Source organism: Myotis daubentonii, chromosome 1 (genome assembly GCF_963259705.1).
Source record: "Myotis daubentonii chromosome 1, mMyoDau2.1, whole genome shotgun sequence".
NCBI classification, from domain to species: domain Eukaryota; kingdom Metazoa; phylum Chordata; class Mammalia; order Chiroptera; family Vespertilionidae; genus Myotis; species Myotis daubentonii.
In genome coordinates, this window is record NC_081840.1 from 104,282,447 (window position 1) to 104,303,775 (window position 21,329).

General features: G+C 38.9%; 1 protein-coding gene across 28 annotated transcripts in view; it reads right to left on the reverse strand.

Annotated features, from left to right (window-relative positions):
* The window catches only part of PARD3 (par-3 family cell polarity regulator), a 780,879-nt gene that overhangs the window by 382,128 nt on the left and 377,422 nt on the right, over positions 1–21,329 (reverse strand). For 27 of the 28 annotated variants that reach the window (XM_059655793.1, XM_059655831.1, XM_059655947.1 and 24 more), the window contains 2 exons: positions 16,565–16,653; positions 14,208–14,291 (listed from right to left, as the gene is read on the reverse strand). In XM_059655793.1, the coding sequence (XP_059511776.1) occupies positions 14,208–14,291; positions 16,565–16,653 (173 nt within the window). The remainder of the gene's footprint in view (positions 1–14,207; positions 14,292–16,564; positions 16,654–21,329) is intronic. The other variant, XM_059655745.1, reaches the window with a different exon arrangement.

A 21,329-nucleotide genomic window follows, 5' to 3' on the forward strand; every position in this document is an offset into this window, starting at 1 on the left:
ATCCTTTAATGATGAAGGGGATACAAGGGTTGGCGACCGGAGTTGTTTATACTTTCCCTGGATACTGGCTGAACCAGGGTTCTGGGTATTGTGGAAATTCTCTTAATTCCTCATCCTAGAGTAGATCCCTAGGAAATTCAGTTCAGCAGGTACTTCAAACACATTACAGCCATCTCAGGCCCTTTTTAATCAAAGACAAGGGCTTGCTTGAGAGTAAGACATGAGGTACACTTCCCCCACAAGATAGGGAGGCAGGAGGGCGGCTTGTGTGTGAGCTTGGGTGGCCACCACAGTGGTAAGTGAGGTTAGTCCACCCGGCAGCCTTGTTTGCAACCTTCCGTGGGTAAGGTACCCCTCACTCCTAGATTCAGAGTAGGAACTTCTTCAGCCTTTGCCAGGTTGGGGGATGCCCCACTGGCAAGGACATCTTTGTGAGCACAATGGATACAGGAAACATCCTTATGCGAGTACAATGGATACAGGAATCACCCTTGTGCACATCTTTTTCTTTCTTCTTCTTTCTTTCAGATGGGAAGCGTGTCATCCACACTACATAAAGACAGCCCCTAGGATGCATCCTCAAAAATTAGGATAATTTGCCCTAACCGGTTGGCTCAGTGGGTAGAGTGTCAGCCTGTGGAAGGAAAGGTCCCAGGTTCGATTCTGGCGAAAGGCATGTGCCTTGGTTGCGGGCACATCCCAGTAGGTGTGCAGGAGGCAGCTGGTCGATGTTTCTCTCTCATCGATATTTCTAACTCTCTATCCCTCTCCCTTCCTCTCAGTAAAAAATCAGTAAAATATATTTTTTTAAAAATTAGGATAATTTGACCCACAAATCTTAAAGAAATAATGCCTGATTTTTCTCTGCACTCAAGTTTAGCCTCAATACCAACTAGCAAATGGGGAAAGTTGGCCCCCAGAAGGAAGCCTCAAGTATAACACCATCCTACAATTAGATCTTTTCTGTAGGAAAAATGGAAAATAGTTGGAAGTCCCATATGTCCAGACTTACTTTACGCTAGGGCAGTGGTCAGCAAACTGCGGCTTGCGAGCCACATGCAGCTCTTTGGCCCTTTGAGTGTGGCTCTTCCACAAAATACCATGTGCGCGCCTGCACGTACAGTGCGATTGAAACTTCGTGGCCCATGTGCAGAAGTCGGTTTTCGGAAAGGAGATAGACGAAACAAGTATACAAGATGAGTGTGGATGGGAGAGTTGGAAGGGGTAGTCTTCAGCTAACATACCTCAATCAGATTGAGGACGTTTTTAGCAAAGGCCAGCTTAGGAGTACCCTAATTAAGTTAATAACAATGTACCTACCTATATAGTTTAAGTTTTAAAAATTTGGCTCTCAAAAGAAATTTCAATCGTTGTACTGTTGATATTTGGCTCTGTTGACTAATGAGTTTGCCGACCACTGCTCTAGGGGACAAGCCAGAGGCAGGTGGAAAACCATAAACTTGTTCCTTCGCTCCTGGCAATAACAACCCAAAGTTCACCAAGGGAGAAGGCGGAGGCCATGCCCCCGCCTAGGAATAAGCCAACATTAACTTGCCCCAAGACAGATGAAGTATCTGATCATACTTTAGTCCAGATCCGCTTCTCACCCTGGGACATGAAATAAATTAAAAGTGATTTAGGAAAGTTCTTGGAAGATCCTAATATATTAAGATCTTCCAAAACCTCAAATGTTTGACCTCTCATATAGAGTCATTATGCTCATATTAAACCTGACCCTCTCAGCTGCTGAAAAGCAAGGTCTTGAAACTGAGAGGTGGAAAAGAAAGCACTGCCGGTTCCATATTATGGAAGGCCTCGGACGTAGTAAAACAAAGCCTATTAATTACTCTAAATTAACCACCATTCATCAAGGGGCTGACGAAAACCCCCTCAGCTTTTTAGAAAGGTTCAGGGAGGCTTTGGTTAAGCACACCAACATTACCCCAGATTCAGAATTGGGACAACTAATTTTAAAGACCAATTTTATCACTCAGGCTGTCCCAGACATCTGGAGGTTGCAAGAATTGGCTATTGGTCCCAAGACTAATTTAGAGAATCTCCTGAAAGTTACAACCTCTGTGTTCCACAACAGAGACCAGGATAAGGAAAAAGGAGAAACAAGAGAAGCCAGGCCAAAACCAAGGCTCTTGGTCTGTGCTTTGGGAGTAGGAGCCCCAGGCAGAGCCTGGAGGCGAACGGTCAGTCCAGCTTACCTGCTACAAATGTGGCCAGGTCGGACATATACGCCCGAGCTGCCCCAAAGGGTGTGGTAAACCCCCAAAGCCCTGTCCTGTCCAGGAAACCACTGGGAGTGGGACTGCTCCCAGAGACTGAGGTCCCTTGGGGTGGGGCTGGCGACCCAGCTGGCCCCACAGGACTGATGGGGCTGAGGGACCCCCAACCCGGCTCCTCAGAGGACTGCCACTTCCACCCAGGAGCCCTGGGTAAGCCTGATAGTGGGAGGCAAGGAAACTAATTTCCTCCCTGACGTTGGAGCCCCTTCTCTGTACTCCTCCCAAACCCTCAGTAAATCATCCTCAGAGGCTGTAGTCATTACAGACATGTCTGGAAAGCCAATAAAGAAATATTTTTCTCAGCCTTTAGGGTGCAGCTGGGGTGAGTTGCCTCTTTCCCATGCCTTCCTGATTCTGCAGAAAGCCTCACATCCATTTCAGAGACAGTATCCTCTCAACCCTGAGGCTCGAGAAGGACTCAATATTCTAATAGTCCATCTATTTCAGAAGCCCAAGGTTTATCGAAACCTATCATAGTCCTTACAACACCCCCATCGTAGGGGTATGAGCGTAATAGAGGAGGAGGACTAGTTCAGGACTTATAACTAGTAAATAAGGCAGTGATTCCTTTCCACCCAAGGGTCCCTAACCCTTACACTCTACTTGCCCAGATTCCGGAGGACACAAAGTGGTTTACAGTACTAGATCTCAAGGATGCCTTTTTCTGTATGTACCCCTACATCCTAACTCACAGTCCCTATGTGACTTTAGAACAGCGGTTCTCAACCTGTGGGTCGCGACCCCTTCAGGTGTCGAACAACCCTTTCACAGGGGTCGCCTAAGACCATCAGAAAACACATATATAATTACATATTGTTTTTGTGATTAATCACTATGCTTTAATTATGTTCAATTTGTAACAATGAAATTGGGGGTCACCACAACATGAGGAACTATATTAAAGGGTTACAGCATTAGGAAGGTTGAGAACCATTGCTTTAGAAGATCCCTAATAATCAAAGCCATCAACTAACATGGTCAGTACTGCTTCAGGATTTTTGGGAATAGCCCTCATTTATTTAGGCAGGTCTTTAAACAACTCAAAAGGCTCCTTTTACAGGCCCCAGCTTTAAGTCTCCCAACAGGTCAGCAGCCTCAATTCCCAAATCCATCTGTTTCAAGTGAGCCTTGAATGCCAGCACAGGAGGAGGACGAAACTGTACTGTCATCTACTGAATCACCAGATTCCTATTTGTGTGAGCCTCTAGGACCAGAAACTTCTCTTTTGATGGGATCCTAAAGAGTTAATGAGTACCAGATAAGTAACATACTCTGATATTTCTAGATAAATCAATCTTTTCATATTTTTAATAGTTCTTATTCTGTCTTTTTTTAAGTGTCACTTAAACCCTTGGCTGGTACCTAAAGAAGACCTTTTCTGCCCTTGCTGGGACCTAGAAACCCCATAAGATGTTCCTACTTATAGCTCCTTGTTGTATCCCTGACATAGAAAATTTTTCAGCCATTCTGGCTTCCCAAATCCCTAACCACTAAGTATGTTATAAGCAGCCATATTCAGGGTCAAATAATCTCAATTGGATATTTATCTCCCATATCCCTAGAATAAAATGTACTAAATCTTAGTCTATAGGACAACGTATGCTACCACTACCACCAACCAAATCAGGACTACTTCTCAAATTTCTGAGAATACAGACCAGAATTTTAAGGACATCCAGAAGTCTATAGTCTCTAACACACATGGTCCTTACTCACAGAGAAGCCCTTGGTTAGCTGAACAGAGCAGAGTCTGTGCTATGGATAACACTTCTTGCTGCAAGCAGCTTAGCGAAAGGCAAGACCTCACAACCCCTTTCCCCAGATGTCCAGGTACTAATTATATGATGCCATCCCTATTAGCTAGCTCCCCTTCTCAGACTTGTTCATGCTGTTTTTTATTATTCATCTTTAACCATTACCTGTTTATGTTTCATATCCTCATATTTAGAAGCTCTAAAGCTAAAATGGTCCTCCGCATGGAACTGCCAAAAAAGGCCGCTCCATGCATTGTCCATGGACCCTTACACTGCCCACTTCCAATGGGACCCTGACTGCCAACCCCAAACTACGATCCCTTTGCCAACAAGAAGCAGCCAGAAAGACCCGGCATCCCCTGTCTCCAACAGTAGCTGGAGCTTTCTAATTGAAGGGGGGGCCTGGAATAGGAATTTTTAGGGGTGAAATAGGCAGGTTTAGGGAATTTTTAAAAATTAAAAGGGTCCACAGAAAAAGCACAGGCTATGGAGCTGCAAAAAGTTACATTTCCATAAGACAAAGGAAAAGCAGAAGTTACATTTCCATAAGACAAGGGAACTAGGAGTTGTCAAAGGTCTATACTTACAAAATAAAGGAGGGCCTTACCTATGTGAGGTTTGACCTTTGAGCTCAGGAGTTGCTATACTGACCAAGTCAAAGGCGAATAGTGGCCAATCAGAGGGGATATTGAGGCACAAAAACTGCAGCCTTTATAAACCAGGGAAAAGGAACTCAGTGGGACTCTTTCCTCCTCCCCATGTGGGAGTCTGTATTTGCCTATAATAACAAAAGCATAATATGCTAATTAGACTGGATGTCCTTCCAGACATCTTTCCGGACAACCTTCCAAATGAAACCAGGGGTGCGAGAGAAGCCCAATGATAAAACTGAAAATAAATAAGGAATGTTTTATTGACATCTAAATTGCTGAATAAGTCTGAGTTTTGTTTTGATAATGCAAATTCCCACAACTGCCACCCAGCTGTGTCAAAATTATCACAATTCATCTTAATAAAAACTGACACAGTATCAACACTACAACTTTAGTGAAGTCAGAGTAGGAATGGATACAATGGATCCAATCAACTGATCCTCTCACCTGGCTGAATGAGAAACAGGAGGGGCTGGCAATTAACTACAGTGGATCACTGAGAACCACAGCCACTGTCTTAGCCTACACAAACAAACAAAAGTTTAAAGGAATTCCAAGTTAAAGGAGTATCTTGATTTAAAATTTTTAATGGATGAGATTAAATAGATACAAAAAAGAGTAAGTAAAAATAGAGAATTTCTTCAGATTAAGGCACAAATGACAAGGCATCATACTACTACATTTAAGAAATAAGATTTAATCTAAATGTAAAATACAACTTTTCTCTCAAAAACAAATGCATTTACTATGTTCTTTATTGGAACAAACAAGTCTGCAGCTGAAAATGTACAATTAAAAACTTTCAGACAAAAATTAACAGGTACAGTCAAGTTAAATTCGTTTTTACTAAAGTAAATAAATTAAAATTGAGTATTCAAGTTCAAGAGCGTATTTTTTTTTCTTTTAAAATGAATATTCCATTTTAAAATTCTATAGTGAACTGAAACATAAAAACTTCAAATAAAGCTTTCTTTAACACCTGAAGTAGTAGCATAAAATCCAAATTGGCTATATTTTTTATTAACATAACTATAGGCCCAGTGCACAAAATTTGTGCACTCGGCGGGGGTGGGGGTGAGGCAGGGGGCTCAGCCTGGCCTGAGCCCTCTCACAGTCAGACATCCTTAGCGCTGTTTCAAAGGCAGGAGAGGCCCCCGCACCACCACTGCGCTTGCCAGTCATGAGCCCGGCTTCTTGTTGACCAGTGTTCCCCCTGTTGGAGCACATTGACCACCAGGGGGCAGCTCCTGTGTTGAGAGTCTGCCCCATGGTGGTCAGTGTGTGACATTATGACCAGTCATTCTGCTGTTCAGTCGATTTGCATATTACCCCTTTATTATATAGGACTAGGGGCCCGGTGCACGAAATTCGTGCACTGGGTGTGTGTGGGGGGGGGGAGTGTCCCTCAGCCCAGCCTGCCCCCTCTCACATACTGGGAGCCCTCAGGCGTTGACCCCCATCACCCTCCAATCGCAGGATCGGCCCCTTGCCCAGGCCTGAGCCTCTGGCCTAGGCGTTCGGCCCGGGCAGCGGGGACCCACAGCTGCAGTGGCCCTGCGATCATGGGCTCCGCTTTAGGCCCAGGCAAGGGACCCCTAGCTCCTGGGACTGCCAGCTTCGACCGTGCCCAGCTCCCATCGCTGGCTCCATCCCTACTTCCTGCTATCACTGGCCAGGGCGGAAAAGGCACCTGATTCTCCGATCATGGCTGGGGGGCAGGGCAAAGGCGGCCCCCTGGGTTTCCGATCACTGTCAGTGGCAGGGGGCTTCTTCCTGCTTTCCCTTTCGCCTCCCTGCATTGTGCCTACATATGCAAATTAACCGCCATCTTGTTGGCAGTTAATTTGCATATAGCCCTGATTAGCCAATGAAAAGGGCATCGTCGTACGCCAATTACCATTTTTCTGTTTTATTAGTGTAGATAAGTATATATTGATATTCTCAAATTTATAATATAACAGTAAAACCTCATATTAGATTCATTATAGAAAAGTGATTATTTTCTATTATTATATACACTAATCAGCACTTACCTGAACACAAAGCAATAAGGAGGGAGTTTTAATGCACATACAGGAAGATAAAAATCATTCTTTTTAATTTTTAAACTAAATTTACTGGGAGGACAATGGTTACTGTAATAAGATCACATAGATTTCAAGTATACAGATAATGTATCATAGAATATATGATATATATATGTGTATGTATATATATATGTGTGTGTGTGTGTGTGTATATATATATATATATATATATATATATATATATATACACACACACATATATATATATGTGTCAAATATATGGTGATGCAAGAAGATTTGACATTGGGTGGTGGGCACACGAAAATTTCATTCTCATTAATGGCCAATGCCAAGTACCGCATTAAATGTATTTTAATGTATAATTATAAGTCCTTTCTTATTTAAACCATACAAAGTCATAGGAGTCTCTATCTCATCCCTCAGGTGTGAAGAGTAGGGATAAGTGAAGTTAACTTGCCCAGGCCACACTTACTAAAACGAGAGAGCCAGGCTCCATTCAAAGCTATCCCTGGCCTCAAAGTGTGGACTGTTCTAATGATAACATAGAAACTTAGCATCTGTTCAAGTCAGAACTAATTGACACAAAGAAGTAATACATTTCTAACTAGAAATTCTGAAAAGAAAAATGAACATTCTGTTTTTGATGTGCTGTAACTAATAAAGTATAGGTTAGATGAGCTAAGTGTTATAAGTAAGAATAATTATGACCATGTTAATCTTAGAAGGGAAAGCCAAGCTCAGATATTGACTAAATAATTAAGTAAATGGTATGGAATTTTCAAGACCTTCAAAAGATAGTTGCTAACTACTTTTGAAGACAGGCTAGTTAAATACTTTATGAAAACTTTGGTTTTTATTTGAGAGGAAAATTAATCAGTATGTGCATCTGATGCAAAAAACAAGCTTTATATTTCAATGATTTTTCTATATTAATGTGACAAAATAAATACATATTTTCCAAAGAGGTCTCTTTTATTTTAACTCTAACCTTTATTTATTTATTTATTTATTTATTTAGGTTAATCCTTACTGGATAATATTTTTTCAAATATATTTTTTATTGATTCCAGGGAGGAATGGAAGGAGAGAGAGACAGAAACATCAATGATGAGAGAGAATCATAAATGGGCTGTCTTGCACTCAACCCCTATTGGGGATGGAGACCACAACCTGGTCATGTGCCCTGACTGGGAATCAAACTATGACCTCTTGGTTTATAGATCCACACTCAACCATGGAACCACAGGAGCCTGGCTCCATTTAGAGAGAGTGGAAGGGAGGGAGGAGAAAAGGAGAGTGAGAGAGAGAGGGAAGGGGAGGGAGAGAAGTAGTGAAGGAGAAGGGGGAGAGAGAGAGAGACAGACAGACAAACAGACATTGATGTGAAAACAACACATCGATTGCTTCCAGAATGTGCCCTACCAGGCTGAAGATACAAATAGCAAACCAGGTATGTGCCATAGGAAATAATTTTTTCTTCTGAAAGTAGTAATAATTGTGATTCAAATAAGGAAGTTATGCCGGAAACGGTTTGGCTCAGTGGATAGAGCATCGGCCTGCGGACTGAAAGGTCCCAGGTTTGATTCCGGTCAAGGGCATGTACCTTGGTTGCGGGCACATCCCCAGTGGGAGATGTGCGGGAGGCAGCTGATCGATGTTTCTCTCTCATCGATGTTTCGAACTCTCTATCTCTCTCCCTTCCTCTCTGTAAAAAATCAATAAAATATATTTAAAAAAAATAAAAAAATAAGGAAGTTATATTTGACAGTTAAATATGGATGAATTGAAATTTTATATGTATGAAGTGAAAATAGGTTTCTAGGTGATAAAAATTAATAGTTCTGCTTGCAGATCAATTAACAATTTTGAATAACATAAAAGATGATGACTAAAGAGAAACAGCATCAAGGGGAAGATAAGGCTGCCTTTTCTATGCATCTATAGGGTATCCCCCAAACACATATACATACTTTAACAGTTCATAAGTTACTTAATTTTCACTCTTTTTGACGTTTAACTCATTTGAAATAATGGGTGTAGCCGGACTAAGCTTTGAAGAAAAAAAATTTATCCCAAAGTGCCACTAGACTATTTTTATGGGGATACATAAAAAAAGTTTAAGGTACAAAACCTGCAACAGTGGGCGAATTGAGGGCACACATATACTGAACCAATGGTTCCTGATGTTTGTAATTTCATTGCTTCGAGTTATCAGCAGTGCCTGGACCAGAACAGTTATCAGTTTGAAATCAGGCATAGATCCTACTAAATTTTGAAAATGAACTGCATGTTAATAAACACTAACTTTATAATCATTCAAAGTGCATATATATTTTTGAGGGAACACCCTGTATTTGTCTCCATGTCTGGAAATAAGCAGTGGTTTAAAGATGAGCAACTACATGCCAATTGTCACTGGTGCCCCATTCAAAGACCAACACCTCACCTACTCTAGAAAACAGCCTTTTAAAATAGGCCCAGTGAGATCTTTATTAAAAAAAACCAAAACGATTTCATTATACCTCAGGCCATAATTATACCTAAGTGGATTTAAAATTTTCTCTAACACTGACTTCACATTTTTCCTATTTTCCTAATTATATTTTACTAGAGGCCCAGCGCACAACATTTGTGCACTGGGGGGGTGGGGAAAGGGGAATGTCCCTCAGCCCAGCCAGCACCCTCTCCAATCTGGGACCCCTCAGGAAATGTCCAACTGCTGGTTTAGGCGGCAGTCGTACAACCCGCACAAAATCCGGGACTGCTGGCTCCCAACCACTCACCTTCCTGCCAGCCTGATCACCCCCTAACCACTCCCCTGCCAGCCTGATTGACGACTGACTGCTCCCCTGCCGGCCCAAATGCCCCCAACTGCCCTTCCCTGCTGGCCTGGTCGCCCCCAACTGCCCTCCCCTGCTGGCCTGGTCGCCCCCAACTGCCCTCCCCTGCTGGCCTGGTCGCCAACAACTGCCCTCCCTCCCCTGCTGGCCTGATCGCCCACAACTGCCCTCACCTACGGGCCATCTTGTGCAAGGGTGTGATCGTCAATTTGCATATTATTGCTTTATTATATAGGATATGAGTTGTTCTGCATTGTGTTGTGGGGTTGTTTTTTTTTGATACATAATTCCAATCTGTATTGTTCCTTAGACTCCTTGACTTTGAAATCTAAACCAGAAAGCAACACTGACATATGTGTCACTTTTATAAAACTAAGTACAGACCTCAGAGATACTGTAGGGTCAGTTACAACCAAAGCAATAAAGCAAATATCACAATATAAAATGAGTCACATACATTTTTTAGTTTCCAAATGCATATAAAAGTGTTTACACTGTATTATAATCTAGCATATATACAATAGCATTTATGTCTTAAAATGTACATAATTTGCCCTAACCAGTTTGGCTCAGTCGACAGCGCATTCGGCCCTCAGACCAAAGGGTCCCAGATTCTATTCCAGTCAAGAGCATAAACCTCAGTTGTGGGCTCAATCACCAGCCCTGGTCAGGGCATGTGCAGGAGACAACCAATTTATGTATCTCTCACATGGAGGTTTCTCTCTCTATTTCCCCCTCCCACTTTCTCTAAAAAAAAAATCAATGGAAAAATATCCTCAGGTTAACAGCATATCCTTAGGATTAACAACAACAAGAAAAAAGTACATACCTTAATTCAAAATACTTTTTATTGCTAAAAATGCTAACATTCACCTCATCCTTCAGTGAGTCATAAATTATTTGTGGGTGGAGGGTCTACCTTAAATTTTAAGGAATGCAATAGTCGCAAAATTCAATAAAGTAAAATGCAACAAAACCACGTATAGTAAGACTTCACTTAACATCATTGATAAGTTAATGGAAATGTGATAAAAACAACACATTTACCACAGGCTAATTGCTAAATATGAGTTAAGTTCCCACCACATCTCATCAACATTATAACAAAACAAGGTTGAACAAAACTATCCTATATAATAAAAGGGTAATATGCAAATCGACCAAACAGCAGAACAACTGGTCAGTATGACCCGCACTGACCACCAGGGGGCAGACGCTCAATGCAGGAGCTGCCCCCTAGTGGTCAGTGTGCTCCCACAAGGGGAGTGCCACTCAGCCAGAAGCCCAGAAGCCGAACTCATGGCTGGTGAGCGCAGCAGCAGTGGTGGGAGCCTCTCACACCTTCGAGACAGCACTAAGGATGTCCGACTGACAGCTTAGGCCCACTCCCCACGGGGATTGGGCCTAAGCCATCAGTGGGACATCCCGCGAGGGCTCCCAGACTGTGAGTAGGCGCAAGTCGGGCTGAGGGATCCCCCCCTTCCCCGAGTGCACGAATCTCGTGCACTGGGCCTCTAGTGTTATATAAGGACCTGCTATATTCCTAAAATTACTTGGTGTTATTCAATTGGTTTTATCACCAAAATTGAGATGGCCCAAGTAGAATTGGAATTTTGTAAAAGGGAAGTTATTCTTGGAAATTTCACCTTACATCCTATGAATATGCAGTTTTGCATACACACTAGATAATGAGCAATTTCTTCACAAGTTCCACTCAATTTCTTCCTTTCTCCTATACTGAATTGCCTAATTTGCCCTTATAGCCACCATGAAGATGATGAAGTTCCCTTTATAAGCAATCATCACATTTAAAATTATCTTTTCCCACAAGCCAGTTTCAATAACCTAATTTAAACAATACTTTATCAGCTCACAGAGTAGCTATTATATAACTATATCAACATGTATCTGTGATTTCTATTATAATTCTGTGATTTCTTAGTTATCACTCCACCATGACTACAAATACGTGAAAAAAAGATTTAACCGTTGAGATAATTTAAAAGAGAAAGACTTAGTCCTGTTCATCTTTGTTTACTTTCACTTAAAAAAGGAATTACCACAGCCTAAATGCTTGGTAAGGTATGTAACTGAATGAGAAGAACCCACTGGTAAACATTTCTGAGAACAAGGAAGATGGGTGTTTCTGAGCACCCTGCCTGTGCTTTCACTCCCATTGTCAGTCTACTTCTATGAGGCCATTACTAGGTCGAAGAGGAAGCTTAAAAATACAACAGAGGCTTTGGAAAAACAGCATTAGTTCTGTTCTGTTTCCCAATACGAAAACCAGTAATGCCTATAGGGCTTGTAAAGAGTTTGATCTTATTAATCCCTTTGTCCCTTATATAGGAAAGCTGCAGGAAAATTTCTTCACTGATTGTCAAATTAACAGGTTTTAAAAATGATGTGGCTGAAAAATAATTTCTAGTTCTGCAAAGGGATACTTGTATACTTAAATGCATTCTATATATCAAAACTAAACACCATGGTAACCAGTAACTGTAGTGGATTCTGTGAAATGCCTTCCATTGAATTAATCTAGAGTATGTTTATTTTTCTCGTATTCCCCTTTTGCTTTAGGCTTTTCATCGATTTATTTTATCCTAATATCCTTTCACACTGACATAGGAAATATATGATGACAGAAAATAACATGTGTGTCATTGAGATACTGGTTCAAAGTTGGTACATAAACAATTAAGTCTCCTTTGTAATAAGTTATATTTCACAGGTGGTTAAAGACACATTAGTATTAGGAAGCTATAAGCCATACATTTTGTATTATTTTTCTAGTTATGATATAAGTTAAAAAATGATTTAACTCTGAGATCATTTAAAATTATATATTTTAAAGGAAAACAAAAAAATGAGCCATTTTGAAAACAACAAAGCTTGTTTAACTGAAAGTTCTTTGAAGAAATATCAATGCTTCTCCAACATTTAAAAGGTAAAAGAGAAGAGGAGGAAAAAAGTGAAAGCAGTTACAACTCTGTGAATATAACACCACCCCCAAATTCAAGATGAATTTCACAGCTAGTTATAAAACACTAACATTCAAGCCTCAGACTCTGGGCTTGAGCTCCGGGTAAATTAAAGTTTCAGCATCCAGACATTCCCTAAAGAGATGAAATCTGGACGTGCCACAGTTAGGAAGATACAACAGGATTGTAGTACAATTGTTCAAATACCCATCACATGCTTGTATTTAAATTACATCTGTTTTTTACAACACATGATGCTTGTAATTCCTTAGCCACAGTTTAAACCATGTTCTAAGTCCTCAGTCACTGGTCTAAGGCAACTTTTCAGCTTTTCCTTCTCACAGTGTAAACAAAGTTAAAATAGCCCAGCCTATATTCTTCAGTGGTTGGGCATTGCCCTATGAAACAGGAGGTTCCGGTTGGGGCACATGCCTAGGACAGTGATGGTGAACCTTTTGAGCTCAGCCTCAGCGTGTCAGCATTTTGAAAAACCCTAACTTAACTCTGGTGCCGTGTCACATATAGAAATTTTTTGATATCTGCAAACATAGTAAAACAAAGGTGTATATTTTTGATAATTATTTTATATATTTAAATGCCATTTAACAAAGAAAAATCAACCAAAAAAAATGAGTTTGCGTGTCACCTCTGACACGCATGTCATAGATTCGCCATCACTGGCCTAGGATGTGGCCTCGATCCCTAGTAGGAGGCCTGCAGAAGGCAGCCAATCAAAGAGTCTCTCATTATTGATGTTCCTATCTTTTTCTCCCTCTCCCTTCCTCTCTGAAATAAATAAAAATATATTGGAAAAAAATATTGCTGGTGGGTCACTAGGAATAATAGTGAATGGCACCACTAATACATAAAATAAATACTTCACCATGTAATCATTAGGTGGGTAAATAAATGAGTATGTGGTAAAACTTCCACAAGTTAAATGTGTATGGTTAGTGTCCCTGGGAAGGACCTGACGCACTTTGCCTATCCATAGCAGAAGCCCATCAACCACTAGCTGCAAAATCAATTCATAATATGTATTTGAGTATATTAAAACAAAACAATTCTTTCACAGAAAAAAGCAGCAGAATGAGAGAAACTCATATAACATTTTAAGTTTTTAAGGATATATGATCTATAAAAGGATGAAGCCATATTAACAAACAATATAAAATTTTCACATCTGAATGTGCAGATATTGAAGAGAAGGAACCATAGGCCACAGAGTAGGAAGTAAGCTATAGCTTGTCTTACTTTTTAAAATACCAAACATAGTCATAAAAATCCTACAAAATTAAGGAACTAAATAAACATAAACAATAAGCTCTTGCCCTCAACTTTGCAAATTCATCTGGAGTTCTGACACTAAAGTCTATCATTGATTTATAGCAGAGTAAAATGCCTGTACAGATGTAATGAACAATAAATTTATTTGGATAATTTGAATGCTTGATTTCTTCGTCAGCTTAAGTGCCTTCTGTGATTATGATATATACATATGAATTAAGTGGCAGTTGCCACAAATGAAAATATTTCCATTAAGCATATGCTAAATCAACACCACTCTATATCTGAGCATAAATGAAGATAAAACACTCCACATTATGATTCAATTAAAAACCTCCAAGATACATTACCTGCCGCCTCGAGCACTGAAAGGCACTACATGGATTCCCAGAGGCCCTCCATCGTTGGGGACGTGTACGAGCTTTACCATATCACTGTGAGACAATGATGAATGAGGGAGCATGAACATGGACTGTAAACAAACCAAACCGAAACAACAAAACAAAACAAAAAACACAGACAATAACACAGACACACAATAAACAACAAAAGAGAACAACAACAAAAAAATCCCACCAAGCACACAAGCATGTACATACACATTCTGGAATATAAGCATGGTGATGAAGGCAACATTAAACACTACATACCCGAACACTAGTCTGACGGCATGAGGGAGAACAATCATCAGAAATAACTACATTAAAAATGACACAGAACCATTTCTCTGGGACCATACACTTCTGTGTAACACAGGTACGCATTTTCAAGTCAAATCTCTAGATTTCCAATGAAAAATTTCCATCCCAATATCTACTTCAAGGGCAATGAAGATTAACTGAATAAAGGTGTTCCAAGCTACAGAGCACTTTATAATTTACAAAGAGCTCGTAAATATGTCACATCATTGACCCTTCCAATAATCCAATAAAGTTGAAGTTTTTACTCCTGTGGACTGGTGACAGTCCAGATGTAATCCAGCAATCCTGACTTCCCACCATTCCATAACAGTTTAAGTTGCCATTTCTTAAACCACTGCAAGTGCAGGTTATGAAACTCCTTTTTCAAAGCCAATAAATTTCCAATAAAAAACAAATCATTTTCATAAAAGTGTTTGCAAATGGACATTAAAGTAATGAAGCTATTTATATAAAGTAACTCCTATTATATGAAGTTACTTCTATTATATAAATAAAGTAATTTACTATTAATAAAATAAGCCCAAGTTTCATGAAAGCTGGTATAATTTAGAGAATGTAAACTTTCCAAACCATTTAAATGAGATTTCACTTTCTTTGTAGATTTTGTGTGCACGTGGGGGAGTGGGGGGGGGTGTACACTGCATAGAAATCTAAGCAGTACTTATCTAACAAGCAATATTTGGAAATAGTATTTTAATTAAATATCTAGTTTAAATAACACCAACAACCATAAATGATTATCAATGGATTTGACAAAGGTCACAATATAGTTCTTATATATATAAAATGGAAAATGCCAATTCTTAAACTTCCTAAATAAAAGCCTGAGGTCATCCTATGTACTATGTATGTTCTGGTTATATAAGACAAAGGCTACAGAAAAATAAAGATAGGAATATTGAGTGAAAACAAAATTGAAAATATGTGCATAGATTTAATCATATATACTAATTAGGACAAAATAAAAAAAATTAACCATATTAAAGTAACACTAAATGGATTTTTATTTTAAAAAATATTTTCATAGAATTTTATAACATCCTATTTTAGATACTATTTACAATTTACACATTTTCTTTTTTTTTTTCTTTTTTTTTTTCACATTTTCTAATGATTGGTTTGTCCACTAAAAATAGTGTAGTTACTCTAATAATTATTGCTATTCTACGTTTTCTCTAAAAAGAACTATGACATGGCAAGTATTTCTTAAAAGAAAATACTTAGTGCTGGTTTCTCTATATCCAAACATAATCTGATTCTAGTGCCTAATCTCACTGAGGAAGTTCTTAGAAACTTTTCTTGGAAGACCCAAAGAAGAAAGAGTTCAAATGTTAATGTCTAGATCCCCTAACTTTTACTGATAGTCAAAGAAAAAAATTCAAAATGACTGACCTCCCTGATAACCCCTTCCATTTAAACATGCCAATATTTAAGATAATTGTACAGTTGTGATAATAATATAAGAAAATGTTACTCTGTCCTTTCATACTTAAAATCATGTTCAGGTCCCTAACCTATGACCTATAATTTTTCAAATGCCTTTGAGAGATTCTATTTTTTCAAATAAAAATATATATGCTAAAATAGCTAATGCTTATATGATTCAAATAGTTTTTCAGTTAAAGTATGTTTATAATTTTTTAAAATTTAGCTAAGTTGCACAACAAATGACCAAAATACTGACATACAAAGCAATCAAAATTAACAGTTGAAGTGCTGTAAACTCAGCAAACATTTTTAATCAAACACTATTTTATATTATAACTTAATAGTATTGGCTAAGGCATGAAACTCAGGACAGAGACATGTGAATTTCCATGCTATTCTTTTTAGATTAGATAATAACACAATCGATGAAAGATGCTCTTTGGAAAACAAACTAATGCAAGGCATGTTTTTAACTCAGCACAAACATCCTACACATGCCATATGTTTTTGGAACACTTTCTACTATCAGTGATGCTGCAGGTATATTACATATTTAATTAAAACCATCAGTAACTTACTCCAGAGAAAAGTTGGGAATGTTCTCCAAACCACTGTCAGCATGTCCAACAGGTTCAACACGACTGTTGTCTTCTGTCCCATCCTCATCCTAAAAACACGACACAAAGAGAAGCACACTCTGTGTTAGATCTATTTCTAAAATGTGAAAGAAAGCTGGATAAAAGTGGAGTTTGGCAGGCATTATGATCATATTATAATTAGGTATTTTCTCTACTGAAGATGACTTTTAATAATAAGATGGGTATGTATTTATGAAAAGTTGCATTTCAAAGCAATAGTCAACTGATTTAGCATTTCCCAGGAGGTGAAAAAGATACCAATGCAATAAGAAAACATTAGAACTTCTATTTAATGTTAACTTTATCATTTTTACTTCACTTTTTGGTGTATATTTTAGGAAGTAATTACATGTTACTACAATGTTATAGTATATTAATATATATGTACATGACACTGAGTATGTATGTTTAAAATTCTTACTAATCTAAACCAGGAGTCCTCAAACTTTTTAAACAGGGGGCCAGTTCACTGTCCCTCAGACGGTTGGAGGGCCAGACTATAGTTTAAAAGAAAACTATCAACAAATTCCCATGCACACTGAAGTAAAAAAACAAAACGGGAACAAATACAATATTTGTATTTGCATGTGGCCCACGGCCGTAGTTTGAGGACCCCTGATCTAAACAGTTGAGACCATTATAATGCTTAATGACTACCAAAATTTGCAAAGTCATATTTGTCAGTCCCTAAATTCCACTAACACAGCTTGGCAAAATGAGTGTGCAGTAAGTACAATACTTGACTTGAATCCTTCATCCTATGAAATATCACTTAAAATTACTGAGCCAACTGACTTGAGTTACCTGAAAAGGGATTAAGATTTTAGTTTTAAAGAATCACTTCTGCTTACTTCTGTTAATGAAGGACCAAGAAAAAGGTAAAGCATGCAGAGCAACATAATCAACACTCACCTTGGTATCCTTACTTTTACAAAGGCAGTATTATGTAAAAATTATGTTCCAACATGTTGTACAAATTGGGATTGGGTAAGATGCTGATACTCCAAAAGGTGCCATGTGGAATAAATGTGATGGTTTATAAAAACAAATGAAACATCACCCAAGACTATACCTTTTTTTATATAATTGTGGTCATTGTTTTTTCACTAGGGAGTTCACTAACAGTTAAGCCGCCTTCTCAGGATCATTTTGAATAATGATAAACATGCCTGACTGACATCAGCGGTCTTCTTAACCAAATTAGAATATTTAGGAAAGACTCAGAGTTCCAAACACAGTGGCTAAGAGGCTCTTGTGGGCTTTACCTTGGACCACAATGTTTTCGGCACCTACTAGATACTCTGTAAATACTTTGCTAATAGAAACAAAACCATACCTAAATACAATTTACGTAATCGACTGGTATTTCTTGGAATTTTATGTATATAATTAATGTATACAAATAACATGTGAAGTTTATCCTTTCAACTATATAAATTAGATAACAGTAATTTTATACATGAACTTATACAACCACCTATATGAGATTCCATCATTAGCAAAAACTTTATATGTTTAAACATGTATTTGAGAGACTCATAATAGAAATGTGAATGCTGTCAACAGAGACATCAATCAACAAAATGATAAGCAAAGCTTATATGTTCAATTCACAGTGTCAAACAATACTACAGATTATTGAAGCAATATTAAGGCTAAGTAAAGCAGTTGATAATGTCCAACTGACATTTCCTCTGAGAATAGAATTTTTCTGAGTTGTAGATGGGCCCACATAGCCTCACTGGTAGGTCACTGCATAAAGCTAAGCTACTTCAAGATATGATCCTGTGCTTTTAGAGGCTCCAATATGCACTTCTTGGTCCTTTACCTCTTTTCAGCACCAGCTTACATTTCAAAGTTAACCAACATCTTGAACCTGCCTAAGAACCACACTTTGAAATAAACAATTCCCAAAAGTATGCTTTTCCTTTGGGATTGAAAATAGGGGAGGAGAGCAAAGTGACTAAATCAGATTAAAAACATAAAGATAATCTTACAATTCAAAGACACTTTGTTTCAGTATTTATGAATACTTTAAGCACCACTGAAATACCACAATATATGAGCAACTGAAACACCTATGTTGCACTATGAAAAGCAGTCATATAAATGAAATGCCCCAAACGACAGTGGTAAACAGTTACTGATAGTCTACACACTCATTGTTCCCACAGTGGCCATTATCAGGCCTCCAAGAGTGAGTAGAATATTATTTCATGAAGCTGCATATGATGCTCAGTTTAGATTGCAATACTCACTGACCTGAGGCTGGGCTGCAATTATGGTGGGAGCCACAACTTAGAATTTCCCAATTTCTGGATGTGGAAATATTAGCTCCTATATTGCTTTAGTTTTTGTTTTATACTTTTAAAAAGCAGTGACTGAACATAGTTAATTTTAACAAGAGTTATACACTGAATTCTATTATAAGCAGTCCAATAGTCCTCCCTGATCTGAAGGGGGTATATTCCAAGACCCTCAGTGGGTGACTGAAACCACAGAAAGTTCCAAACGCTATATATACTATGTTTTTTGCCTATAAATACATATCTATGATAAAATTTAAGTTATATAGTACAGTAAGGAATTGACAAAAATAATAAAATAAAATAATTAAAATATACTGTAATAAGATTTATGTGAATGTGGACACCCTTTCCCCTCACATGAGGGATCTGATAAGTGCCTAATGGGCAGGGTGAGTATATAGCCTAGAGACACTGGATAAAGGAGTGAGTCATGTCCCAAGGGGGACAAAATGTGAAGACCCACAACTTAAAACTTATAAATTGTTTATTTATAGAGTTTTCCATTTAATATTTTTGGACTGCTATTCACAGTGGATAAGTGAAACCATAGAAAGCAAAACCATGGGTAAAGGAGACTACTGTAAATGAATATTGGTGTTATTTATGTCAAATTAATATTGAAGGCCCAGAGTATTAATGCAAAGTACACAATGTTTAAAAAATCTCCAGGTGAGTCAATATACTTTTAAATTCTTTCCCTTTTCTCCATTTCATAGGAGGCTGTAGTGGTTAAGAGCTCAGAATTGAGAATTAAACAGACCTGGGTTTCAATGCCACCTCTGCCATATGCCAATTTTATATCCTTAGGCAAGTTATACAGCCCTTTATATTTCTATCCCTCCTTCTTCTGTAAAATAGGGGGAAAAAATCTTCTTCATAGGAAAATTGGGAGGAATAAGATGGTTCCTGACATAAAGTAATTGCCCAATAAATGTTAACTATTATTGAAAAGAAAAATAGATTACATATAAAATATACCTCAATAAATATTTTGTAGTAACTTTACACAACTCCAAGATATTTTAAGAATACATATTCATCCATTCATACTCTGTGCCTTGCAATACAATTTAATATTAAACATATTACCTATTCAAATACATCATGTAGCATGTATATTCTAGAAACTTGCATAAAACCTGATATTTGTTGTGCTTTACTGCGCACAAAGTAATTTCATTATAAAATGCCCTGGCTGGTTTGGCTCAGTGGATAAAGCATTGGCCTAGGGACTGAAGGGTCCCAAGTTCAATTCTGGTCAAGGGCACATGCCTGGGTTGCGGGCTTGATTCCCAGTAGGGGAGTATAGGAGGCAGCCGATCAATAATTCTCTCTCATCAATGATGTTTCTATCTCTCTCTGCCTCTCCCTTCTTCTCTGAAATCAATAAAAATATATATTTTTTAAAAAGCCTTTGGAATAAAAAAACATATTAAAAAATATAAGCAAACAAAGACAGTATACAATCAATTAAATGGCAGGAGGGGGAAAACACTATTGGTGACTGGTTGAAGAAATTTTCAAACAGAAAACAGATGTCAAGGGCTGAAAAGGGTCTAGGATCTCACCCGACTTGAAAAGTCCTAAGTTAGCTTGCCATGGTTCCATGTGTGCTAGCTTAAGAAACAAGACTCCTTGTTTGAGACAAAGAACTGCTTATTACAGCAATAGCATTAGTTAGAGTATCATCCTTTTATGCACTGGTTCTTCAAGCTAAAATTTTCACAAGGTGATTTGAAGAGGGCCAGGGGACACAGGCACACATAGAAGAAATATGAGCTTATGGAATAAGAATCTCTTACACACTCATTAAGAACTAGAGGCCCGGTGCACAAAATTCGTGCACTGGGGTGGGGGGTGGGGGTTGTCCCTCAGTCCAGCCTGCATCCTCTCCAATCTGGGACCCCTTGGGGGATGTCCAGCTACGGGTTTAGGCCTGATCTGATCCCTGCGGGATCAGGCCTAAACGGGTAGTCGGACATTCCTCTCACAATCCGGGACTGCTGGCTTCAAACCAACCGCTTGCCTGCCTGCCTGCCTGATTGCCCTTAACCACTTCTGCCTGCCAGCCTGATCACTCCCTAACCACTCCCCTGCCAGCCTGATCAATGCCTGACTGCTCCCTTGCCAGCCCGATTGCCCCTAACTGCCCTCCCCTGCAGGCCTGGTCGCCCCTAACTGCCCTCCCCTACTGGCCTGGTCACCCCCAACTGCCCTCCCCTGCTAGCCTGATCACCCACAACTGCCCTCCCATGCCGGCCATCATGTGGTAGCCATCTTGTGACCACATGGGGGCAACCATCTTGTGAGATGGTATGACAGTCAATTTGCATATTACCTCTTTATTATATAGGATGCTTGCTTGTTGCTATGGAGGGAGACACTGCCTATCTTCC